Source organism: Lathamus discolor, chromosome 10 (genome assembly GCF_037157495.1).
Source record: "Lathamus discolor isolate bLatDis1 chromosome 10, bLatDis1.hap1, whole genome shotgun sequence".
In the NCBI taxonomy this organism is placed as follows: Eukaryota; Metazoa; Chordata; class Aves; order Psittaciformes; family Psittacidae; genus Lathamus; species Lathamus discolor.
In genome coordinates this window covers 10,925,544-10,953,118 of record NC_088893.1, presented here as the reverse complement: position 1 = coordinate 10,953,118, position 27,575 = coordinate 10,925,544, and the positions used below count along the sequence as shown (strand labels likewise).

General features: G+C 41.5%; 1 protein-coding gene across 3 annotated transcripts; it reads right to left on the bottom strand.

Annotated features, from left to right (window-relative positions):
• Window positions 1-66: 66 nt before the first annotated feature.
• On the bottom strand, window positions 67-26,174 carry CREBRF (CREB3 regulatory factor). Of its 3 annotated transcripts, XM_065690309.1 has the most exons (10): window positions 26,082-26,174; window positions 16,534-16,711; window positions 15,423-15,548; window positions 13,490-14,573; window positions 12,861-12,962; window positions 9,282-9,476; window positions 7,366-7,555; window positions 6,848-6,921; window positions 6,311-6,433; window positions 67-6,078 (listed from the first exon to the last, which is right to left on the bottom strand). In XM_065690309.1, exons 2-10 carry the CDS (start codon window positions 16,540-16,542, stop codon window positions 5,963-5,965), a joined length of 2,019 nt encoding a protein of 672 aa, XP_065546381.1. In that variant the 5' UTR covers window positions 16,543-16,711; window positions 26,082-26,174; the 3' UTR covers window positions 67-5,962. The 3 variants fall into 3 exon arrangements, with proteins under 3 accessions (XP_065546381.1, XP_065546382.1, XP_065546383.1); XM_065690310.1 differs by lacking the exon at window positions 12,861-12,962; XM_065690311.1 differs by lacking the exons at window positions 67-6,078; window positions 6,848-6,921 and having other exon boundaries at window positions 6,356-6,433.
• Between the last annotated feature and the right edge of the window lie 1,401 nt (window positions 26,175-27,575).

The following is a 27,575-nucleotide window of genomic DNA, read 5'->3' as shown; positions in this document are numbered from 1 at the left end:
AATACCAGAGGGCCGAGGGCGTTTACCCGACGGCCGCCCGCTGTCACTTCACACAATGATTCGAGATGGCATTTCCTCCACAATTTTTATTTTAAATTACAAAGGATGTTGCATACATTGATGAATCTGTATCTGAATAGAAGTGCTAGGGATGGGGGGTGACAGAGTAAACAAAGTCAAGAGTTTAATTGTGCCTCTTCGAAAAAAAATAACTGCACAACTATTAACCAACATTAAACATTGCAACTCTTTAACAGATCATGCTTTTAACAAGGTAAATTTATTTGCTAACAGAGACAAGACTTTCAGTAAGTGTTTCTGAGCTCCAGTTGGAAGTTGATTATAGAATACCAAGGACAGCATTACAATCATGACCCCAAGCATAGGCAGAATAGGATGCCATGTTTTGTTTTCAAATGCTTTTATCTTTTTACCTGTCAACCACCTACACCTGCACGTGCCATCAGCCTTAAGAGTTCACCCAACCACAAATACTGAGCAACAAATTTGACTTAGACATGATGTTCTGCAAGGATCGATGATTCCAATCAGAATGTATGAATATGCATCATTATAAGAAAGATTAGTAAAAATTAAGTGCTGCTACTAGGTTTTGCTTCTTAATCAGAAGATTTTGGTAGGGCAGCGCGTGCTTTTGCCAGTAACAAATCCAATCCAGATTTCCTTACAGTAGCTAGTTAACTCACCCAAATTTGATTTACACCCAACTGCAAAATATTCTTAAGAAGTCTGAACATGACTGATGTGCTCTAAAAAGCTTGGAGGTGGTTTGCTTTTCTTTTTTAATGGGAAAAAGAAGAAAGCGTGGCTTAAAATAGCTCTGGCTCCACTTTTAGCTCCACAGCTCATTAGAAAGACAATAAATGCATAGTCAGTATTTGCTCTTGTGGAAGTTCATGAATGTCTAAGAGGCTGAGGATTATAATTCAGTGTGCACACACACCTTCTTATCATGCTAGAAGCATTGGGGGAAAAAACATGGCATACTGTGAAACGTAAATTGTAGAAGGATAGAGACATTTTTGTATGCTGCAAAGAAGATACAACCTAAAAGTGCCATCTTTCATTAATGACACTGAAGAATCCCAATTTATATTGGGAGATATTAAAGAGTGGTGTTTTCTCAACATACTAATGCCCTTAATACAGTTACATGAAGAATCAGTCACTGAAGCAGTAACTGTTCGAAATGTACTTCACACAATCCCTGGGGTAAGCAAAATAAACCTCAGCTGTGTGCAAGGCTGTGTCAATAAGCCAAGACCACATCTAGCAGCACACTTAACTATATGATTCCAACTGAAGCCTCCGACTCAGAAAGAAAAGAAAATCATGATTAGATGCATTCTTGAAATTCAGGTCGCAAGGCCAAAACCAGATCCTAACATTCACGGTACATAATTGGGTTATGCCTCAACAGAAGTTCAGGAAGACTTGCAAGCACGTTTGAGGAACAGAATTGCATCTACTATTTCTGCTGAAGGCAACTTGTATACAACCCTTTGAAATTCTCCTGATAAAGTCTTTTAGAGCTTTAAAAAAATAGCTATGTTTAAATGATTTATTGAGAAGAAAAGCACATCCAGTCTATTCTGTGAATAAGCTACATGTCTTATTAATGAAGGCAAATATCAGATAAATGGGGGGGGACGACTTTCTAAAATAAAATCAAAACTGACACCACTGTATTTCAGAAGTATCTGGTTGCTTCTCGATGAGTCAAAAGACCCTTTTCCCATTTTAAGTTTTTTGTTTGTTTCTTTTTAAAAACACTTTTTCCTGGCCCTTTCAGTATGGAAAAAACATCTATCTATAAAGATTAAGAACTCAACACAGCAGAGCCTGACTCTCACATCAGCTTTACAGCAATGCAACTTCATCAAATCACAATGATTTCAACTGGTATGGTAAGAAAATCCAGCCCATCCACACGTAAACATAGCTTTAGTAGTAAGTCTCTCTCATCCAAAAAAAGTACTCATCAGGTATCACTATATGTGTTCAATAAACCATAAAAGGAAGCGTTAGCAAAAAGGGTTTCGGGCTAAAAAACACCCTTCACAAGCACCCCCACATTTTGCAAGGCCGTTCAAAAACTGGTCTTCCACAGAAATACAAAAGGACTACTACTGAGAGAAACTGAAATCAGATCTATCCAGACTTTCTTCAGGATGCTTTTACGAGTTCTGATTCAATTTCAGAAGGGTTAGGTTTGAGGAGTTCAGAGGGAATGAAAAACATTTAGTTCTAGATGTACAAGTAAGGCACAATATAAAGCCACATCATCATCTGTTATGAAGGAAGTAAGAAAGGACAAGAATCATACATGGTACAGTAGAACAAGCAGTCCATCAATTCAAAGTGTGGCACCTAAGTTCAGATCGACGAGATCTCGACAGGAGCAGTTATGAGAGCATGCTTTTAATATGGAAACAAATTCTAGAGAATCCAGTGTATCAGAAAAAGGAAGAGCTCTTGTTTGTATTAAATCAAAAATATATAATTGCTTTTGGATATAGGATTAAAAGTGAATACTCACAATGCCTACACTCAAAAACAAACAAAAAAATCCAGGACTTCATTAAGATCCACATACCATGTATGAACACTGAAAATCTTTAGAAAATGGTCTTCTCTAAAGATCATCCAAAAATGCATGCCACAATTGCCAAAAAACAGAACATGTACATTTGTTGGTTTTTATACCCTTATAAGATTTTTGTTTGTGATAAGTATACACTAAATGTATATATTTTAATGACACTAGAGGAAGCAGATTGTTACTGGCATTAAAGTACAACCATTTCTAGACGGTTTAAATGCCACAGAGTCCCCTGGTTAAAATGTAAAGCTGCACAGCTTGCCTATGTCACCTTTATGATAAAGTTAAACCAGCAAAAGGTCTTATCTTTACTCTACATTTTACTGCCAGGTTTTATTTATATCAAGTATCGCTGCAGCATTCTGACCAGCCCAGAGTTAGCAGCAAGTGGCAGGAATCATATAAAACGCAGTTTTCTTTTTTTTCTTTTTTCTCCTTTTTTTTTTGTATTTTTTTTTAAACAAAGTGCTTTTCTAAGATATACATACATATAAATAGTTACAAAATAAAGTGTCAACATTAAAAAGCTCAACTATTTAAAAGCTTTTAACTTAAAATAATACATAGAAAACACGAAATGCAAAGGTATGGAATTCACTAAAGATTCAAAGACTACTTTGAAATGCTAGACCAAAATCATATTCTGGTTTTCAGACAAAAAATAAAAAGCTATAAAGTTGTATTTGCCCAGTACTTCTGAGCTGTAAAAAAGGGGCTTTTTAATACCTTGTCAGTTGAATTTGTCACAGAAGTTTTTACCTGATTGCAAAACTACTCTCATTTAGAAATGCTGCCTTGCCTACACGGTTTGGATATAGTGTAAGCAGCTCTCGTATCTGAGCAGCGTGGCAACAGCATTCATCAGAAAGGAACAACAGTATTCAAATCTTGGTACAGACATGGCCTTAACTTCACAAGAGACATTCTTTGTCGGGGTTTTATGGGCCGTATGTATCTCCGGAATAACTGCAACATCAGCAATAATTACAATAGGAATACATCTGACCCACTGTGTAAAGCAGCAGCCAACTCTCACCTCACCTTGACAACAACGACGACAACAACAACAACAACAACAAAAACACCTGAAACAAAACCACCCACATTCCACTCAGATTTTGCAAGTCTTAAGTGGATTTACAAAGTTTTGCCTAAATTGCCCTGGGTATTTGTTTAGTCTCTTGTACGAAAGACTTTCTGTACAGCTCAGTAGTGGTATTTTGGCCTCCTCCTCCCTTTTGAGTCTTCCAAAATATTTAGACATAAAGTAAGCTGTGTGCATGCTCACAAGTATGTGGCAGGAGTGCCACCTTCATCGGCCACTCTTACTGCGCTATTACCGATCCAGACTTTGTTTTTATAGTACAAGCTTGGATATAAAAATAATCTACTTATAAACAAAAGGAATCACAGTACAAAACAAACTCAGACAAACTAGAAATGAAGTGGAGAAATTCCCCAAAGGGAGCGGGGAAAAAGCCTTCATGGACTTTTGCATTTTTCTTTTCAGCAGCTACATTTGAAAGTATTTGGTATTTCTATTTTCAGTAAACAGTGTTTTGTCATCTTTAAATAGGGAGAGAAAGAACAGGGAGGAAAAGGAAGGGGGTCCATGAAACCAGAGAATGATCTTGCCTTGAGATAAAGGACTTTCTCATCAAAGGCTAAAGCTTTTAATCTGTACGTTAACACTGACTACAAAGCCAAGTCTTATTAGCAGAAGAGCAAATAAGAACTGTGTGTTAATATTCCTCAATCATAGAAACTACTGAATCAACAAGAATAAGTCACATATAAGTCTGAAGAAGCTAGTTTCGAAATACCTGTACAAAAATATAAAAGTCTATAAATTTCTTTTTGTTTTGTTTTGTTTGAAGCCTGTGTTGATCCTTGGAAACATCACATGCATAATAATACATCAACTGGAAAAGTGGCAACTAAGGAATTAGATATTTGTAGCTCTTTTTTTTCTCTTTACATATATACATGTTACAATAAAAATAATTTTATTTTGGTTGTTTGGTGGAAGTATACTACAACAAGCTAAATAATCTTTTTCTTTTTAAATTCTCAAAGTTGAAAACTATTTTACCAATAGCTTACTAAAATCCAAATATATTAAAATCTCCTACAGTAAGTGCAGAGAAAAAAGATTTAAAGACTCCGAGATGGCCACCAACTTATCTACCATGGAAGCGAACTACAAGAACAGCAAAATAATATCGTTATGTATGAATGCTCCTTCTGTAGATAATTGGACCCAAACAAAAAAATTCACAGTTCAGTAAGATCCCTAACCCTGACCTTTAATTTTTTTTCTTTTTTTTCATGTGTTTTTACATTCAGTACAGTATCATATAAGCTGTGCAAAACTTTACTTAGACTGGCAGTTCGCCATATCAGTTGCATTTGTCTTTGGTACAAAAATAAACAATCGCATTAATGTGCAAGTATTTGTTTTCTTCCGGCCAAAGTACCGAAATTGAGTTTTCTAGAGCCATCTTTTATACAATACATAGACTCTGTGGCATATATCTACATTTTCAACATATTCCTATATACATTCAAAAAATTGTAAGAGCTGGAACAAATACATTAAAACCTATAATCTTACCATCTATACATCTTGGTTTTTCCCCTCAGGGTTTTCTTCATACAAAACTTTACCAGCTTATACTGATAGCTCTCCCCCCAAAATACAAGGCACAAAGAATATACTTTTTTTCTCTTGCTTGCACAGACATTTAAATACTCTATTAAGCTCAGAAAATTAAAGTCTTCTATGGCACACTAGCTTTATTGCCATGTGCGCTATGTACAAGTTAATGGTTGCAAAGAAAGCTTACTGGTTTGTAAGAAGAACAAATGAAAATCCAATTATTAAAAAAAAAAAAACAAGAAAAACAAAAAAAGGGACAAAAACCTCCCTAAATTGACAGCTTTACCAGAAAAACGCTTCCTCTCATTTCACTTGGAGCATAAACCTGTCAGAATATCTGGCATATGCTAACATTTTTTACTAGCAACCCCATGTTTTTGCTTCTAAATCAAAAGTGATATATTCTGGTCCTAAAGAACTTAATTTTCAAAAGAATCCTCATCTCTGTATTTAAGTTTAAAGCAGCTTTGAAACTACCTGGTTTATGGTCCAAAAATGCTATTAAGCATTTTATATCATGCTTTGATTTGGTTTACTACTTTGTTATTTAAAACCAATGGAACCTAATTGTAAGTGTGTACGTAATGCTAAACTGACATGCAGACCAGAATGCAATTTACAACGAAGTATTTGACAACACAGGTAGAATCTGACCGATGAGAACGGCTGAAGTCGTGTCTTTAAACTTTTGACATTGGTATTCGTAGCCCTACAAGGCCACCGGTGGGGTCTCCTTCTGCAGTCTTCTCTAAAACTTGATTCACAAATTCTGATGTCTGTCCAGCTACAGGTAGTCCTAAGAAAGGGTGAGAAAATGTGCTGTAAGGTTGCTACTCACAGCATGTACTCATGCATTCCTATATGTAATACAAAGCCAATGAACGCTTTGGTTAGTAACCAACAAAAGGCATAAATAACTGAAATCAGTAAGCTGTTTTTTCTTCTCTATTCCATAAATTGCAATCTAAAGTATCATAGATTATTTGTCTCTTCACATACATGCAAATAACATTAAGTTTACAGCTTACCAAGAGTGTCTTTAATAAGTATATTCAATTTTTGTTCCATGTTGACTCCTCTATCATCTTTAGGTACCTGCACCCGGTTAACTATTTCTTGTTTAATGGAGTTGATCACAAACAGTAAATTATCTGCAAAGAAGAAAACCTGGATTAGATTTACAGCACATCCCTCCTGGAGCAAAAGAGATCCACAGTTGTCCACACACTGCTATCTGAAAGTGCCAAAGGTGTCACATCACACTTACTGTAAAACTAAGATGCAATAATTTACATCTGTAAACATATTTTCACATAGATTTATATAATTCTATGATTTTACACATATACATTTACATAATTTACATCTGTAAAGTAGCTCAACACTGCAGGTAACCCAATCTACATACACTTTATGGAGTGAGTGGTTTTGTACTAACAAAACTGTTTGGTTTGTACCAACCCTGTTTTCTCTATAAACTGCCAGGTATGACCAAAGTTACATGATGGCAAAACACAGACTTGTCTGAACAAAAGAAAAATTAAGATGTGAAGAGTTGTATTTACCATATTCCGTGTTGAGACCCCAGAGTTTTACTTTATTGGCTTCATACTGGGCTTTCTTTTTTAGTCTACAAGCCCTATAGTAAGAAGAGGGGAAGAATTAGAACACTAACAAAAATTCCAGAGCACTAAGAGCATCTGTTTGCCACACGAACTTATCAACCAACACTCCTAGAGCTGTGAGGTACAAAATCATCTGTCTACTCACTGAACTTCACTGAAAGCACTCTGCTACCTGTATTTGCTTACACTTCACACTAGTGGATTTTATCACTGTATCAATCATTTGCCCTGCAGCTAAGCAAGCCAGCTTCCAGTGGAAACACATCATTATTTAGGAAACAGGCAAATTACAACTCCAAAGTGCTAGTCTCCCTGCTTTTTCGTAACTTGGTAATTATCCCATTGCAGGAACTGCCACGATGAAGCAGGATCTCTTGAGCCAAAAATTAGTTAGATCTTAATTGTACAGCTGCAGTAATCAAATTTTACTCATCTGTGTAGCATTATCTAATACATACCTGGAAGCCAGCTTGTTCTTTTCTTTTCTTGACCTTGGTCTGGCAGTTAAGGGAAGTTCACTGACTGGCGTCAGGTCACTGATCACCTTATTCAGTTTCCTCAGTTCATTACCAATCTGTAGAAGCTTTCTGGGGTTGGGAGTCAGGTCTTCTACATCAGTCCTCCGTGACTTCTTTGCTGCATATTTTCCTGTTTTAAATATGCAGGAAATTGAGTTGGGAAGTGACACAATACATACACAAACTTGTGGAAAAACATTCTTAAATATGTAGTTTTTTGGGAGCAGCTGAAGTTCCTTTGTTCATTGCATGAGAATGGACTGGAATCATGTGATCCCTATGGCCTTTCACAATAGAAAGAACATTTCCAGACAAATTGCTTTGTACAATTCATATTGTATCCAGATCAGATAAAATATTGCTGGCCAAGCTACTGGATGTCACAGACAGTATTCACACACAACTGTGCTGAAGAACGTATGTCACAAGTTCAAATGCAGTTGTTTTGCCCCAACTGTTACTTGCTAACTTACATGTTCAGCCAATATATCCTCTTTCAGACTCAAGTTGGTGAAATGCCTCAATAATCTTATTGCTAAAGTTCTGTACTAAGAAATAGTGTTGAGGCCTGGTATTGAAATGATCTTCAGTGATACTGAGCTTAAATGATCCACACAAAGGTTAACCCCTTCTGTGTGTATCTGAATCTATTTAAGGCCTGGTTTTCCTACGGAAATACAAGTATTCAAAACCAAATCTTTACTTCTTAAGATTCTCTGCCACACCTGTGTGTCTTTTTCTAGCGATTGATCCTAAAAATCTCTTGCATATGCACCTGACTTAAAGGTCACTTGCTCCTCCAAGTATCTGGTGGGACTGAGTCCTCAAGGCATGTCTGGCTATTTGTTATTTAATAACAAGTAGAGATATAAGCCTTCAGAAGAAGGAGTAGTAATACGACTTTAGGTACTGATATTTCACTAAAAGATAAATAAGAATATAAAAACTATGTAGACCTTAAAAAAACCCCAAGTTTTATTCCCTGAATAGATCTACAAGTAACAGCAACAAAAAAATCCTTTGGTTGAACAGAAGGTAAACTGCCACGTTAAAGACAGTAATTTACAACTGTAAGGGAATGTTAACATTACAACCAGGGAAGCTGCTTTCATTTTCTCCTTCAAAGCCAAAATCAAACGGAGCAGCCTACCAAAGAGGTCCTGTGACAAAAAAGCAAACATTACTCCTAAGAGTGGTTTGTTCTGGGTGATATTAGTCATGTCTGTGGTTAGCAAATTGCTAATCAAAAAGTTACGGGAATAAAACACAGTTATTAGACCAATTGGTTCAAGTTTCTAAGGGGATATTTTAAAGAAATAGTTTATTCACAGAAGAGTAACTGCTTCACTGTGCTGCATTCACATAGGTGGGAGAAACAAGTAGGGAGGAGCAAAAAGAGACAGTCATGCCTTATTGCTTGTCCTTTGGGTCATACTGCGGTTAATGTGAATTTTGCATTTCAGATCACTTCCAGCGTACTTCTAACTCAAGCAAGACTTAAACTAACAGCTATGAGGAACAAATCCCAGTCAAGCGACCCATCCAATGTGTTTACAGTATTGCACTGAGAAAATTTCCAACTTTTGGGGTTTCCACTGAAAGCCCTTGGAAGTTACAATTTTCAATTCATTGACCTTCCTGTGAAGAAACCACACTGAAAGTTACTACTGTATGTTCAGTGTGCCTTCCTTGGACACTGTGGAGAGCTCTGCTAATCAAGCAACAGACTTCCAGTGTTTTAATGATTTATTTTCATGGCCAAAATACAACTTCTCAGCAATTGCAAGTATGGGAGTTGGGCTACTGAAGGTGTCAGAACAAAAGACATTCACTTGTAACTAGGACTGTATTCTTACCATGATGGAGACCATTCTTCTGATACATGTTACTTGGCAGTGTATCTCGATTCCACTCGGATGGCCTCAGCATTCTTTCTTGCTGCGATGGTGTTAGTTGCTCACTGTACTCCCAGAAATATCTTCGCTTGCCTCTTTTCCGGGAGGATATTGCCGTCATTTCTTTTAAATCCTCCACAGAATCATTTTCATACCCTAAAAGGATGCATTGCATCGTTTATATAAAGTTGACAAAACTGTTTCTAGCCCTTTAACTGTGGACTGAGTATTCAAGTTAAAAGCAAAACCACATACAAGGCCTGTTTTACATTATCTAATAGACTTGGTTTTCATCATCAACTACTATCGGGTATTTGCCTTAAATCCAGAGACAGACATTGAGCCAGTGCTGTTGCTTCATTAGTTGAAAAGAGACAAATTATTTATGCATTGAAAGCCCCTTTATGTTCTCTGACCCCTTAAGCTCTGTTGCTGTTCTCCCACAATCCCACCACTGCAGAGTACAGACAACAGCTGTTGGAAAGTGTTCTTCCATTTTAACTAATCTCTAACCAAAAAGTATGGAAGAGAAGCAGATAGTAAAGATGAATTAGCAAAAGACTAATAAAGAAAGCAAAATTATTCAATCATAGAATATTCTCAGTTGGAAGGGACCCATTAGGCTTATCGAGTCCAACTCCTGCTCTTCCTTGAGTTTGAATACTTTTGAGAAATAAATCACATCACCATCTCTTTTAGACTAGAGGAACGGGGCTGTGTTATCAGGACAATGACCTAAAGCCCTTAAGAAAAGACCATCTAAATTGAAGGTATCTGGACACGAGCTGTTCAATCTCTTCCTCGCCTCTTTAAGTGGGATGAAATGATCCACAGTAAAGATACACAAAACTTTAGAGGTATATTATGACGCATGTGATATGATGCACTTGGTCATGAAGCGCATGGACACTGTAATGCCACTATCCACACTGCATAAATATTATACCATAATTATGTAAACACAAACCACAGCTTTTAAAATCCAGTGTGAGTTTCAGAAAATAAAGACAATGTATATTAAGGTTAAGAAACTTCAAACCATTGCATGACCTTCTGTGCTAAAATCCTATATAATAGTTTATGTTAAAAAAAAATCACATACACTGATGAAGCTTAAAGAAAAGGTTAAAGAAAAGCCAACCACTGAAGGGACTGTAAGCGTAACAAGCCTTGACCCCTGCCTTCATCCTTTAACGGTAGCACAAAGACGACTTTCTTCTTTTTAAAACAGACCATTCAATTAGTATGTTTGCACTTGAAAAAACAAACTTTCTTGCTTTGGTCCAACTCTCACCTCATAACCAAAGGCATGATTAAAAGTTAGGTGCCCAGAAGGATGAAACCAGCTCTAAGGTTCTGTTTCTAATAATTTCATCAACTCCCTTATTTTGATTCTCTAGTTTAGTAAAAAGGCAGTATTTTAAAGGCAAATCAAACAATGAAACATGGTTTATGAAACATTTTTTCTTGTATAGCCGAAATGATTACGACATTCAATATAGTTTCAAATACTATAAATATTTCTACTGTGTTTCCATTTTACTCAAATGCTGTTTGACATAAGTATCAAAATACTCTTGAAACCCCCAGTTACTTTCCACTTGAAAAAACATGTCAAGCTATGTAACTCATTTATATAGATGTGTATAAATTTAGCCCACCTTCATAACACAGAATTAAGCCAGCCGATGAAAACAAATCTCTTGAAGAGCTGATGTGTACAAATGTACAAGGTTAAAATCAAGACTTCCTGTTTGCTTATTTAAACTATAATTAAGTTAGCAAGTTAAATTACATTGACTTAATGCGTCCTGCTTTGCAACTCTAACATCGACCTGCTATAATTTTAAAGTTACATAGAACAATCTAGTTCTTGTATGTACCTTTCAAGCCCTTCATTATTCCCTCCTAAAAGTCTTTGTTCACATCCCTTACTATGGTTTTACGTTTAAATTCACAAGGGTTAAATTAAGTAAAACAGAGAACAGGACAGACATGACTTCTGCATTTTACCACATTAAAAGCAGAAATAGCCCCACCAAAACTAAACCAGAAAAACCTTTCTCTTTAGCACTTAGTCATACCAACTTCTGTCAAACTACTTTTTCCTCCAGCTGATGGTCCAGGTGCTCAAAATAGATGCAACACAGCTTCTTTAAACAATCTCCATGTCTCTACACACACTTTGCCCTTTTGGCTATTTCTTCTGTGCTACTGAAAACTGAATCAGCTGCTGCATCTCCCATTTCTGCAATCTTTTGACTTCTTGAGGGGAGAAGCAGTCATTTACAAATAGTTCTATTAAATGAGGTAGGTAAAATATACCAGTAATAGAAAGAAAAGTTCAACTGTTAGAAAAGGCCTGGGCTGATAATTCACATAATAAATTACCCTTGCAGGTGACCAAAATTGCTAAATTTGTATCATCATGATACTAAAAAAGTCTATTGCCCAAACTTGCCTGACAGCCAGTCATGTTGTGGCTATTTCTCCAAGTTCCTGAAGTTCACTGTCTCCTCAGACAACACCAATACTTTAAGAATGCATTTCATGGACTCCAAAAACATATTTGAAGAAGAATTATCAAAAGCCAACTGTGCATAAAATACATCAGAGAGGCAGCAGTAACTAAGAGTTTTTGTCCTTTCAGTGAATTATGTCTAAATCTATCAACTGATTTTGGTTTCAGCACTATGGAAGGTTAAATCTTCCTGTGCCATGCCTATTTTTAGAAACTTTATCCACAGTGTTTACCTTTACTCTAAAGGTAAAAAAACAACACAAAATACAAGAGTGACATAATTAAAACAGCTGAAGACATTACCTTCTGACAGAATCAAAACATAGGGTGAAACTTTTAGTATCACCTTACTCTAGGTGAATAGCTTCATTTCAAGTCCTAGCAATCTGGTATAAGCCAAGTTCCTCTGTTACTGCATGATGTAGATGTGTTTAGAAAGAGAGCTTAGCAGTAAAATCTGAACAAGCGACAAACAGTTAACGTAATTCCACCAACTGAAATCCAGCCTTTTAATATGACATCTCTTTCTCAGGGTTACCAGGCTTCCTGTGCAACGTGCCTCCGTGGGCTGCAAAGCACTGTGCAGCACAGCAATCATTACAGAGCTCTAATAGCTATTCAAAGCCCCAAAAAGTAGAGGGAGTTGAACTCAGAAGACGGGAGGAAGAGGTTTTAAAATGCTAACAAAAATGTGTAATGTACATGTAAAAATAACATAAAGGGTATAATGCTTAATAAGTTTAATACCAACTCAGGAAATCTACTTAGAAAATAATTTAATCTGAGAGTTCATTATGACAAACAGTGACAAGCTTTAGGGAAGCTGCTGTTTTTAAAAAGGCAAAATTTCAGCTGTTTTCCCCCCTGAAGTTACATATTGCCAAATGTCTGAATACCCTAATTCTTATGCTCCGAAACAAAGCATTTATAACACTTTTAACAATGAAACTAATACTTGGTTACAGTCCTGTCCCTTTCCCTTTATATTTTCTTTTCACACAACATTACCGCTTTGTTACCTTCTAGGTGAAGGTTAGTTCTTATTTCTGTTGTTAAGGCTCCATTTCTACATGCAGAAGAGAGGATTTCAGTATCCTTTGAAGACCCACTAAGTGTTACTGCTGAAAACCACCAAGAAATGGTTCAATTAGTTTCAGTAGTAGGTATTCTTTGGATTCTGCGGAAAACTATACCTGCAGTAGGACTTAAGTAATGATGAAATTATTTCACTCAGGCTATGGTTTCATACCAGCTATCAACAGACACAAGTCTGGATAAGTTCAAAGCAGCAAGCACTAGAAAGCTCCACACATCCCATCATTAAGCCACAAAAAAAAAAAAAGAAGATAAAAACTGCAGGGAGTTGCCCTACAACCTTAGGCTACAACCCAGATTTCCTGTATTCTCTGCTATTATTTTTGTGCATGACCACAGCTTACACAGTTTTTCTTGAAACAGGGCAATATAGAGACCTTGTCTAGTTTTTGCTAACTGTATTTTGCAAACACTTAGAAAATCTGGGATGGAAGTTCCTAATTTAAGGTCAGTGTTGCTCATCTGTAACAACAAAGCATTCAAAGGCATTCTTTCCCACTTGGCAGACAAATCCATTAACCTCTGTGTTAACAAAACCTGACACTGCTGGTACCTGGTTCTGAGAAAGTATCACTGATGTCATCATCTTTATCATCCTCATAATCTTCTTCCTCATCATCATTTTCAGAGAGCTCGTGCTCACTGCCGAATCCTTCATCATGGTCCTCATCTTCAATATCGTCCTCATCATCCTCATCTTCCTCAGGGTCTCCTTTGGCTGACTGTTCACCCAAACTGTCTGTTACAAAAAGAGAATAGTTGTGCTCTTCTTTCTTCTGTGAAGAATCTGATACCGATGTGCTGGCAGAAAGACTGCTCTCCCCAACAATGAGCCCTGGGGTTTCCTGGGGTGGACTGAGGAGCAGTTCTTGAGTCTCTTTAAAAGGCAAAATAGGAGTTGTACTGTGACTGTGCGGGGACTCCATTCCTTTTCTTTCTTGTCTCTTTGCTACAGCACCACAATAGCAGGTGTTTTCCTTCGCTGCATCAGTATGTGTCTGGCTCAGCACTGGTCTGCTCTGTGGTAAAGGATTGATCTTTACTTTTGCCTTTTTGACATAGTCTTTACATTCAACATGAATGTTCACCTTTTCATTATTGTACACATTGGTCTTCACCATGATTTGTGTACTGGAAGCAGGCTGAGTTGCAGGTTTGCTTGCCTTCTGCACACAGTCCGACAAAGGTGCCTCAGCCTGAACGTTCTTGGAGGAACAGACTGGGGCTGCTGCCCTGGTTGCAATTTTTTTGCCAGGTAACAAAGGATTTAAAGGGTTTTGTTTTACACTAAAGAGCAAATCAGGGTAATAGAGTGAATCAGAAACAGGTTGGGAGTCCTCACTGTTGAGCTGAGCCAGTGTTGGTGTTTTGCTTATCACCTCTTCATCTTGGTAAGGGCTTGAAAAGTCATCAAGGCCCAGGTAATCCACCTCTTTTGTTCCCCAGATGTCACAGCTGGTTAATTTAGTGTACTTCGTTAAGTCTTCACAGTAGGTGTCCCACTGCTCCCATTTTGAGGTGAGAGCAGCTTCTTTGTCCAGGATGTCTGTAAAAGACTCCAAGTTCTCTAGGTCTTTGCAGTCCTCCATTGAAAGTAAGTTGTCTCTGGAGCTTTGCTGATAGTCCATTTCTCTGTCCTGTGCATAACAAGACAAGTTAAACATTATTACAAAGAAAAAAAACCACATCAATCATCTCTGTCCTCTACTTAATCTAGTACAGTTGAATTCCAGTGAAGTGCAAGGCAGTGGTAACATATGAAGATATCTCAACTTCAGTTTTAAAAAGCTACTAAAAGATTCTTTTGAGGGTCAGAGGGAAGTCTAGCTTCAATGCTTCAACAGCAGATCCTTCTGAAGAGATTGCTAAAGATACAAGTCAAATGCTTCTGGCTTCTTTTTCTGCTATTGCAAATTCCTCTGGCCATCAGGAACTAGACTAGTACAAATATCCATGAAAAGCATCACAGGCAAGCTGTTTAGTCTCTATTAACCTAGGTCAATCTCTGCGGTGTGCTTAACAAAATAGGCTGAAGTTTACCAGTCACTGGAAAAGCTCATTCTAACATGGTCAATTAACAACCATGAGCTACTGATATAGGGAAGAAACAAAAGAAAAAGGTTGCTAGTATAAGTATCTCATCAGTAAATTTTTATTCTCCTTCCCCTACATTCACAGCTTGGGTGAAGTAGCATATAACTGCTCTTGCAGAAAATATTGTAAGGAAGAGTCTCAAGCACCATGACTAAGGTCAACACAGCTCTATTTGAGACTTATCAAGCCTCTCCTGATGGCCAGCTTTAACAAACACTTATTGAGGAAGCATGACATTAGTGGGACAAGCAGTTAGGCTCTCCCCTCATCAGCAGCCAGCAGTAATGAATAATCTTCTAGCATTCTTGAACAAATACCCCTTTATTACTACACAAACTCAAGGTATTAATCAAGGAGAGGAAGTTACATAGACACACAGAAAGATGACCTACCAGTTCATACATGAAGTCTGGATCTGAACTGCTTGCCAAGAGATCTGTGCTCATCAGAGTCTGCTCTGAAAACACATGGCTCCGAAAGGCATCCCCAAAAGGAGGGTCCATTCCACTCACACTGGGCTACAACAGAATTGATACTGACATTTGAAGCATGATATAAAAAGCCGTAATATTTTCTTCAACAAAACACAGACAGCATTGCCATTTCATTCCAGACTCTGACCTTGTGCTATACTTGCAACTGGAAGGTTTCTACCTTCCAGATAAGCATGTCATTTCTCAGAGCGAGAGAATGCTTTAAGAACAGCTAACAACACACAGCTCTTTAATCAAAGGACACATTTGTATTCATCATATAGCTGCAAGACCATTGCTCATTCATTCTTTTTCGTGGGTTTGAAATTCTCATTTATTTGCCAAGTTTAGGGGTCTGTTAGCATTTGTAGAAGAGGAGAGTGAGTACTGGCAAGATGGGTGAGTATCAATACGCACTACACACTTGCAGGGCCTTCACCCTAGTACAAACTTGTACTAAAACAGTGTTGACTGTAGAACCATTGGAACTCATAACATTTCCACCTGAGGTTGTAAAAAAAGTAAGATTTATTTCAACTCAATCAAGAGTGTTATACTTCTTGAGAGCAAAGTGGAACTTTGCAAACAAACATTATACAGGATGACTGGGCATGCAGGGAATGGGCAGCAAGGCTTTCTGCTACATTGAATTCCAGACCTCTTTCTCTTCTAGACACACTCGCCCTGAGGGTTGGGAAGGGAGAAACACTGTTCTGCTGAAAGTCATTCGGTGTGCTGATGTGTGAATCACTGTGGTAATAAAAGGCTGCTCTCCAGGCATCCACCCTCATCAAGACAACAACTTTGCTCAATCTTGCTGTGTGAACAAATACAGCACCAAGAACACAGCTTCCAAGCATAGACACTAATGGGATCCTGAAAAGTATACACCATTTAATCTCTTCTAAATTCTGCCTTCTAATGCCAGCCAAATTTGCTCTTAAACTTTATTTCCCCCTCCCTTTTTTTTTTCCTGTAAATAAGGAAGCAAAATTATGTCCAGAAGCAAGTAAAACCATAACTGACTTACCTGAGGCATTTCCAAGCCCAGATTCCCCAAATCCAATTCCAAACTTCTTGGTTTATTCACTTGTAGATTCCTTTCCAGCTTTACTTCAGTCTCAGTGAGTTTACACAATCCATGCAATGAAATTTTTCCTTAGGGTAACTTCAGTTCACCCTGATGGAGCTCTTTTATTTGTAGACTTCTGTGTAGAATAAACACAGCAAACCCCCAAGGAGGTAAGTAAGCCTTCACCAAAAAGGTACTGCTTAAAAACAGCCAAAGTGAAGTAAAGACAAAAATTTCCCCTGAAAAGCGGTTATTCCTCATGCTGGAATGTGTAGCAATTTTCTTCTCTTGCCACCTTTCATCGAATGAAAAGCCACAGATGCTACAGAACAGAGTTCCTGCAAAACCCTTTTTGGCTGAGTTACATTTTGTTGCCTTTTTTCCTCTGTGCAGAGACCAGGAGCTCTATAGACACATGAAAAGAAAAGCCTGCCTAATTGGAAATAATGACTAGCACACTGCTGGGTGTTCAGGAGAGAAACAATCTTTATGACTAATAGAACAGAGCCAATAAATGCTAAAAATGTCTCAGGCAAACGTCTCACAATTTCAGAATAATTTCAGAGCAGGCACTAACACTGTTTCGGCGATATCTCCTCCTCTTCTTAAGAGATGAATCCTTCCAGCATCAGATAAGATTCTATCAATCACACACATAGCAACATCTAGTGGCAGAGGATTACAGCAAGCGTGCTCCCCGGCCAGCAGCAGAGGAAGGGGAGAGACAGACCTCCTCAACAGAACAAAGTGAAAATTGTGTCAAATTCAGAGTTGCCTAATAATGATCTATTCACAATTCTTCTCAATTGCTTTCAAGTAAGGTGCATGCTGAAATTGGTCTAATTTACCTATCAGTGATTTTACCAGTTCAGTAGTTTCTACAGACCTGCTGCCACTTCAGACGAATATCTAAAGACTCTTCCAAGTTTTGTATCTTGCATTTGTAGCAACATTAAGGAAAAACTGAACTGTAGAAAAGCAAGCGCCTTAGCACAAACATCAGTAACTGTATCTACACTGAAGTATAACAGAAGACCCATGAGTAATAGGAAGTAAAAAAGAACAATGTTATACTGAAAGCAGTAATAAAAGAAACATCCATGGTATCAAACCTTAGTATCTAATGTAACTACATTGTCTTCAAGGCTGCTGCTTGCTTACTCTCTTGCCTGCCTGCATGAACCCTACTCTTACATAAAGTCTCTTTAACATGAAAGCAGCATTAGAGGAACATAATCAAACCCCTGAACCATCACACGTGTACAATTCTTCAGCATTATCAGTTGTGCTGGTTTTGTCTGGGGTAGAGTTAATTTTCTTCATAGTAGCTAGTAAGGGGCTATGGTTTGGATTTGTGCTGGAAACAGTGTTGATAACACAAGGATCTTCTAGTTACTGCTGAGCAGCACTTACAGAGAGCCAAGGCCTTTTCTGATCTTACACCTCCAGCGAGCAGGCTGGGGGGTGTGCAGTAACTGAAGGGACCCCAGCTGATCCAGTGGATATTCCATGACACATGGCATCATGCTCAACACAAAAATCTGGTGGAAGAAGAAGGAAGGGAAAATGTTGGGAGTGACGGCGTTTGTCTTTGCACGTCACCATTACATGTGATGGAGTCCTGCTTTCCTTGAGGTGGCTGAACACCCGCCTCGGATAGGAAATGGTGACTGAATTCCTTGGTTTGCTTTGCTTGTGTGTGTGGCTTTTGCTTTACCTATTAAAGTGTCTTTATCTCAACCCACAAGTTTTCTGACTTTTGCCCTTCTGATGCTCTTTGCCATCCCTCTGTGGGGGAAGTGAGCAAGTGCCTAGGGTGCTGCACACTGGCCCGTTGGGGTTAAACCGCGACATCAGTTAAAATAGATTTCCTTCTTTGAGCAGAACTCTTCACTCAGCATTGCTCCTAAGTCAGACTTTGTGCAGTCTGCTCAGGCTACTTATTCTCTTGCTTTGAAAAACAAATAGTAAAGTAAAAGTGTTCTCCTACAGTAAAGCTACGCTCAGAACCCTCCTCCCACCAGCACATGACAGCATCCCCGTGATTATTCCTACTTTCAGATAGTATCTCAGCTATTTCGTTAAATATAGGCTGAATAGCAACGCCTCAGCATATATACCATCAGACTGTGGTAAAAACAGACATTATGCAAAAAAGACTTTACTTACCAAAGCAAAATGTAAAGAACCACAGTTACAAGTGCAGTTATATGCAAGTTGTCAGTAAAACCATGCTACCACTGCCAAAGCAAACCACTCCTTGTAGGGCCCTGTGTCGAGTAAGAGCCAGTTCCTTCTGAGAACATTTTCTTTCCACTCTAAGACTTCCAGGGAGCGCTATTCACTTATCTTGAAGTGACATTTAAAGTTATGTCTCTGTCCCAGCGCAATGTGCTTCAACAATTCGCATCCCCTTTCACCCAGCAAAAGCCACAATACAGCAGAACTAGTCCTTCCTCTGCTGTTAAATGTGGCATGAATGACTTACTTTTCAACATGGCCTGATCTAGGAGAAAGGGCCTGTTCTTTGACACAAATAAATGATGTCCTCATACGCAAAGAAAGAGGCAAGAAAGAGATAATGTTTAATACCAGTCAACACCCTTATAGTATCTTACTCTCTTTCCATGTACAGTGACAGAGATTGATGCCTTTTTCAACAGAATATCAGATTAATACTTTGACGTCAACACCAGAACACCACCACCACCATCTGTGACAGGAGGCTGTGGAAGTTCTGCCACTGCATGCTATAAAGGGGCAAGAAAGGAGATGTTTGCTTCTCCTTTACTGATTACCTTTTACTATGTTTTTGCTAAACACAAACCTGAAGCCACTCCACTGCGTTTCATACACAGCTAGGAGAGGCGTGGTGGTGAAACTTACTGTACTGACACTGATTTCACCAACAACCGACTGGCACTTCTAAGTGTCAGGACAAGGGAGCTTTCGGATCATTTACAAACCCTCGAAACAGACATTAAATGTTCAAAATACTTCTAATGTCTTAAAGACTGGAGTGACCTTTCAGCTATAAACTTACAGCACCATCTAAGAATGACAGTGTATGTCCTCCCAGGTCAAAACAGTGTATCAGCTAATCTAATTGTTCCCATAATTCCCTTTAGATTTCATTCTTGACATTTTATAATATTAATATTTAAATGTGTTTTGAATCTCATTAGGATCTATTCAAGTATTTTACAACATAAGATCTTTCTTCGTAGCTCTATGGATGGAGGAAACCCATTAAGTCCATAAAAAGAAAGACTCGGGAAGCTGCACAATCTAGGCATGCTTCATGCTCCCTGCAAAGCAGACCTACTTCCAACTGCTTTCTTAATTCCCCAGGATCATCAAGTTCTTCATTAAAAGCCTCCCAGTGTTCACACTTAGCTACCAGTATTTTTTCATGCAATGGTAAATAAAGATGTGTGGTAGAAATCAATGACATATGGAAGCACAGATGTAAAATCTGAACTTGCTGTGAAGGAAAATAACTTTGTATACTGCAGTTCAAGTCCCATTTCTAGAGAATTTATCATTATTGGCACTCTCAGCTCAAGACTGAGTTAGAATAGCATAAGTACAGTTGTTATCTATAATGAATACAGATTTGAACGAACTGAAAGATCTGTGGCAGACCTCAAGAACAGAAGAATGAGAATTACTGAAGATAAATACAGCAGAAATTTCTACTTCAGGACAATTTTCATTGATGCCTTACATCAGCCCTTCCCAAATGAGGAGACACAGAGGTGAAATCCTGTAGTTACTTCACAAGAACAGTAGCTGGAATACGCAGCCGCAGGCACTGGGCAGGGTGCCACCCGCCTTTTGGCAGCAGCCTGCAGTGAAATCAGATTAAGGTGATTAAGGAGCCAGTCCCTCGGTTTGCTTCTGTGTTTGCAGATTCTTGAGTGACAGCAGTGCAGAGCTGTGCTCCCAGGAGAAGGCTTGCTCCTTCACTGGGCATGAGGAAGGCAAGACATCTCAGGAACTGCTGTGGTTCTAACATTTAAGACTCTGGGGTACTGATGGAGGCATGTGTACACACACTGGTTAAAATCCTCATCAGTAAGTAACCAAAACCTGTCCTATAGAGTTAATAATTCATTAATCTAATGACAAATCCTAATAAAAAAGCACCCCTCTGCATTTATATTTACTTTTTGAAAAAATGCACATTTAGAATAGTTTAATAGTGCTCCCAAGACACCCAAGGAGACTGAACTTCAAACAATCTAACGGTGGGCTATTACATGACATCATTGATGCAGCAGTACGTTCAAACTGGCAGAGAGTAGTACCTAAACCCAAACCATGCATCATTCAGGAGACACATGGCAGTTCCTGTGCCACCATCCCAAACCAGTAAAACCTGCTTCTGCCACAATGCATTAGAAGCCCCCCTAAGAGAAATCCAATCTTTCAGCTTGACAACCCTCAAAGTCTTCCTCAGTCACCTGCATGAATCACTTGTACTGTAGTTATAACTAAAGTTGCTATTTCGGTCTCAATTCAGATGTGCATTTTGTTGGATTTGAAAGGCACACAGAGCGTGGCTACACTGTTTTGCTGATGGTACAGTGCTTATTATCACAGCAGCTAAATGCCTGTTCTAAATACACTACATGAACAATTACACTTTTCACGATGGTGACTGCATTATGCAGCACAGTTTGTCCAAGTTACATTTTTGATGCAGATAAATAACCTGCAAGTCACGAGAGCCTGTCAATGCTAAACCTACAAGCTCAGGGTAAAACATTAAATACACCGAACTTTGAAATTCAGAGAACGCACTATGCCAGGTACTTTAAAAGAACTATTATGTGCTAGGCAGTGTTTGCTGTATCTGGACATTTTACAAAGTACAGATAAAGATGCAAGAAGTTCTCCTACACTTCTCTTAAAACTTTTTTCCCTTCCACAGTTTGTGCCAATTTGTCTCCTATTACAGAACACTGTCTGCTCAGCGCAGTCATCAAGCATAGAACATACTTTTCTTAGTTTGGTTTCTGAGCGCAATGTTTTTTGTTTGGTGTTGGGTTTTTTTCCCCTTCTTTTTACATGATTCTTCAATTATTAGCCAGACTTACAAAAAATCGTTCACTTTTCTCCCCCACTACAATGGCACTAAGTTGGGTTTCTTTCTTCCTAGCAGATGAGCAAAGACACTCTTATAAAAGGTCGTCTTCTGCTTCCACCCACCACAGCCTCATTCACCTGCTCATCCAAAGCAGCCAAGTCCCTCTACCTTCTCAGTGATGTATTTGTATTAAAATACCAGCATAAGCATCCAAGACATGACGCCCTTTGCTTCCACTGTCCCGGAGTGCAAACAACAATCTGTTTAAGACACTCAGACCTTAAGTTTGATGGAGCATTGCCAGTTAGAAGAACTAAAGATACAAAAACTGTTTCACTTCTTCTACGCCTCTTCCCTTCAGGAGAGGGAAACTGCTACTTGACCGTCTTTGTCCCTTTTCCTCTGCTGACCTTCCCTTCCTGCCCAGTATTATTTTTCTAATCCTACTTGCCCACAGCAGACAGACTTCAAGATCTTGAAGTGATACCACTAAACAGAAGCTCTGGTCTCTGGTAATGGAGCTGATGAATTACAGCACTACATTCTCTGTTTGAGTTAATACCCCTACATGTCAACGCCAGCTGCCCAGCTTCGGAGGGTTATTCCACTTCAACACAACTGCATAAGCAGATAGGCATGTGCCAATAACTGATCAACATGCAAGATGCTGAAGAACAGAAGTGATCCTTTCTAACCCAACAAACAACATATTGCATCTATGTGTTTTATAACAATTATGCCCAGAAATAACAATAGAACCATAGAACAGTTTGGGCTGGAAAGGACTGCAAGATCATCTAGTTCCAACCCACCTATCATGGGCAGGGACGCCTCATACTAGACCATGTCGCCCAAGGCTCTGTCCAACCTGGCCTTGAACACTGCCAGGGACAGAGCATAATGTACTCCTATTAGAAGCAATAGCTTTTCTGTACATTCTGGAACAAAGACTGAGATTTTCTCAATGTTCTAGTGCCAAGAGCGGGATGTGCAACATGTTAAAACTTGTTAGAACTATATTAACACACTTCAAATCACTTAAAAAAACTCTTTACCGTTAAATACAAGTTTTTATTAAAGTACCACTGTGAAGTTAAGAGAGCTGTTTGCACAAGAGAATTAGCAGCAAGACTAAGATTCAGAATTTTCTTGAGCCAGAGATTTACCCTGAAACAGAATGCGGCCAAAGCAAACAGAAAACAAAAGCAAAACCAGACAGCCATTTAGCTGACAATCTCCAGCAATATTCTACATTCCTACAGGAAGGTTGTTTCTGTATTTTTTCTGACAGTGCAAATTCTTTCAGGGTAAGAAATAATTCTATAGTTCGCAGGGGAAAAAAAATCTCTTACGATGAAGGGAATGGTACAATCTAGGCTACTCTACATCCCGGGTTATCAGCACAGCATGTTTCAAAGCCAGCAACACATCAGAAAAATGCATCAGTCAAAATAGTCCAAAAAGCAAAATCAAACACCCCCCCCCAAAAAAAACCCACAAAACCTTTAGAAAACCTAAACCCCAGCAGATTTCAAAAACAGAAGGGTTTTGGTGTTTTTAATATAATGCTATAAGCAGGGAAATGATCAAAGTCTAAACCTTAAAATCCACAATTTTCATAAATTTTTTGGCGTGTCTTTCAAGCCAGTGCTGACTTCCAAGCACTTCTTATGCAGTGCCAAATACCTTCATCAAACTTCTATTTTAAACCACATTTTAATTAGGCTTCACAAACCACACGGCATGGACACGCAAGTCATGGAAATCTAAACCAGTTCCCTTATTTATACCATGCTATCAGTCTACTAGTCAGCCAGAAGCTTCTATTTATTCCCAATTAATTCCTGCTAATGCGGAAGGGACTTCAAACCTTTGGCCTTCAGAAAGCTCTTTGCCACTCTCATTAGTTAAAAAATAAAACCCAACATGACAAGGATGCTCAATGACTTACTGCCTCTGCTGAAGGTTCCTCTCATCAGTTAATACTCCCATCAAACACAGAGCAATTCTTTCTTTGCTCAGGTAAACTACCAGCTACAAAGCACTGTATGGGGGCCCCTGAGTTATTATTCATGCCTCTAAAAAGTACTATCACTGAACACTGATATCTCTACAAAAAGCCTTGCCTGCTAAAGCAACCACCCAATATATCTGCTATAGAAAATCTGACTTGTCATTTAAGTTGCCAACAATAAAAATCAACCAAGTTTCTAAAGCAGCCGTATCTGCTCTTTATTATCCTTACTATGCAAACATATGTGTGATAACAATAATTAACCCTCCCCACAAGTCTGCTTAAAAGCACTTGGTTAAGCGACCTTAGGAAAAGAGCCTTTTTATCAATGTATTTAAAATACTTTGAAGTGTTTGAAAGATGCCAGAATCGCTGTTTTGCAGGTTACATGTGGCGCAATTTCAACAAGCTACCCTTGAACAGCAACAACACAAAGACCACGCTTTCTTTAAACAAGGTAACATTTCAGCTGGCATAGCCGATGATTGAAACTGTTGTGTAGAGGCTTGGAAAATCGCATGTGTTTATACTGGAGCGTGACACCGTGACTTCTGGTCATTAAATTATCTTTGATATCTGATCAGTGACACCAGATGATGCCCTGAGAAGCGCTGTGGGCTGCGCTGGCCACGCTGCACGTTACAGGGATGAGATTAGAGCATGCCGGCAAAGCCATATGCATCATTATACGAAATAACGCCCAAGCCGTGGGCCTTCTGGATGGAGGGGAAATAAAGCTCAAGCTTGGCTCCTTGGTGACATGAGGGGCTTTGGGCACGCCGCCCTGATTCAAGCCATGCCTGAACTTCATCCAGACCCGGAGAGGTGTCCAGGACCCGTGTGGGGAGACACCGGAGACGGCCCGGGGAAGTTGCCGGTGTTTTACACGTAAAGTTTGCGGGAACCGCCTCACGGCAGGAGCCTCCCCTCAAAGACGGGGAATGGGCCCACCCGCGCGCGGCCGTACTCGCCCCGCACAGCGCACCGGCTGCCGGCCGGGACCGGCCGCTCCGCAGAGCCCACGGGCGCGACCCTCAGAAACAAGAGCACCCCCCGAGGCAAAGCGCTCCGCGGGGGCGGCACCGCGGGCACCCTCCTCGGGCAGCGGCGCCGCCCTGAGCCCCGCGCTGCACCGGCGGGCAGGTACCGGGGGGCGGCCCCCGCCCCTGACCCACTAACACACCTCCCAGCCAACATGGCCGCCCCGCCAGCCACCGCGGAGCGCAGCCTAGCCCGGCCACCGCCGCGCCGCCCCGCCCTCCCCGCCCGCTCAGTGGCTCGCTCCCCAGCCACGCGCGCTCCCATTGGCCGCCGCCCCCGCCGCTCACCCGCCCAGCGGCCCTTTCAAGCTAGGGTGAGGCGACATGTAAACAAACCCCCTTCCGCCGCGCCGGGCCGGGCCGGCCGCGGGACCCCCTCCGCCGAGCGCCTGCGGGGCACTGCGAGCCCGCCCCGGCCTCCCCGCTCGGCGAGAAGGGAGCGCAGGGCTCCCCTGCGCCGCCGGAGGCAGCCCCCGCGGCCTCCCCCCGAGCGGACCCCGGTGCCTGGGGAAGCCCCCTCTCAAGCGGCCGGGGCTGCCGCCCGCAGGGGAAGCTCCGCACCCCCCGTCCCAGGCAGTTACACAGAAGTAGTGTCGGAGCCGGCAGGGTCCTGCCCGCCGCCCTGCCCCGCCGCTCGCACCCGCCCGGGACCCCTCTCCGCCTCCTCCCCACGGACCGGGGCCGCCCCGCTGGACACCAACGCGCCTCAGGCAGGGAGCCCCCCGTACCCGCCGGCCACCCCCCGAGTACTCGAACAGGTCGGAAGCGAAGGGGGGGACTCCGAGCCTGACAAGCAACAGAGCGCGGAACAGCCGAGCCCTTCTGCACCCGGCACCGTGTGCCCGGGCTGCCGAGCCGCCCCTCCACCCGCACAGCCAGCGCGACCGGTCTCCCCAGCGCTCTCGTTTCCCTGGCGCTGGTTGCGAGAGTCACTTTCCTTGGGCAGGCACGGGCCGCTCCTTACAGACGGAGACTGCAAGGGACACCGACAGCTCCCTGCTGAACCCGCGTCCCCCCGCAGCCCCTCGCCGCGCCCTTAAGCCACACCAGCGCTGTCCCCCCGGCCGCCCCCCGCGCACCGCCGCTCTCCCGCAGCACCAGCTGCCACACCCCCCAGCGCAGCCGAGCCGGCGGACCCGGGCACCGTCCCCGCCGCCTGCCCCCGGGCGCCCCGCAGCCGGGCTGACACGGCCCTCCCCGCGGCCCCCTGCCCGGCGCGCACACGCTAACACCGCCACCCCCCCCCCCCCCCCGCCGGGACGCCCCCCGCCCGCCTCCCCCCGCCCGGCGGGGCACGGGCCGGCCCCGCAGCACCCCCGCCCCGCCAGCCCGCGGCCCCCCCACCTTGTCCCGCACTCACGGCGCGGCCGGGGCTCAGCAGGGGGCGCGGCCCCGCGCGCTCGGGCCCGGACCCCCCATGCGGCTGCGGGTTTGTTTTGTTTATGTCCCTTCCTGACGGGTTCCCGGAAATCGCGTGACTCGCCCCCCTCACGTGGGGAGGGAGGGCGGGGCGGGAGGAGGCCGACACAGCCAATCGCCACCCGCCGCCACGACGGGGGAGGACGGGGGGGGGGGGGAGCCACCCCCTCGTCACGTGACGCGGGGAGGCGCGAGGGGGGGATTTAAGGAAGGGTCCGTGCGGCCGGGTCTGTGTCTCTCGTGTGGCCGCAGCTTTGTCCTGTCCCTGCCCGCTGCTGCCATACAGCCCCATATCCGCACAGGGACAGGGGCCCGGCCCCCAGCGCCCCAGCCGTGCCCGTCGTACCAGCTGTAAAGAGCATTTAACTCCTGTAGTTACACGATTTCGTTCTTCTGTCCCCAAACCCCACCATGGCTGGCAAGACAAAATAAAAACCACCATTTGTTTTGCCTCACCGTTGGTAACATGTGGCTCTGGAAGCAGCAGCATCCCAGCTCTGACAGCTAACTTAAAGCCCTTGCACAAGCAAAACACTTCCAAAATTTACAGCAGATGAAACAAACTTCCACACACACTTCAGAGCAACAGCCCAGGAGGGCCACAACCACAGACATTTGAGGTTCTGAAACAATATTAATGTGTCAAAAGTATTTGAAATGTCTCCAACCTGAACACTTGCTCTACCTGCTGCCGATATTTAGGAGTTCAAGTCTTCATGACTTGATGGAGTCAGTTTCTTCAATCTTCCTTCCCCCAAAGTATCGACACACAGATGAGATAGATAGAAAGCCAGGTCTGCCCTGATCAATGTCAAGCACCAGCAAACTTCCTTCACATGTACCTTAACACTTTGTGTTCCGTTGTTGCAGGAACAAGAGGAAACTGTTACCAGCTTGGATACCTGCAGTGTTTGTTAAACACCAGTGTGCCAGCTCTGATTTCCTGCAGTCATGCAAAAAAAAAAAAAAACCAACCAGAAGTTACCTGAAAGCAGTGTTAATTCCTGGCAGACACAGCGCAGACCATTCCGTAATCACCATGCATGCTGTAGGTCACACAACATTCAGGACAACAAACAACACATCTTTTCAACTTCTTAAATCATGCTACTATCTGGTATCTGCCCCAGAGAAAATATTAACCAGCTGGATAGAGGAAAGCGTCTTTAGCTGGAAAACACCTAAAGACTGAACTATGGCTTGTTAGCTCAAGCTTTGAATAGCTCTTTACATTAAATTCACCCACAGTGACAGGCACCACATCATCTGTTTTACTTCTGTATCTTCTACAAGTGATCCCTTAAAACCTGAAACAGAAAGGTTGTTACAAAAAGTGGTAACACCAATAGGGCTGTATGTCACAGCACAGCTGCTTTTCTGGTGTCTCACTTCAGAGTAAAAGTCCGGCAGATCAATATATATTTAAAAACTGTTA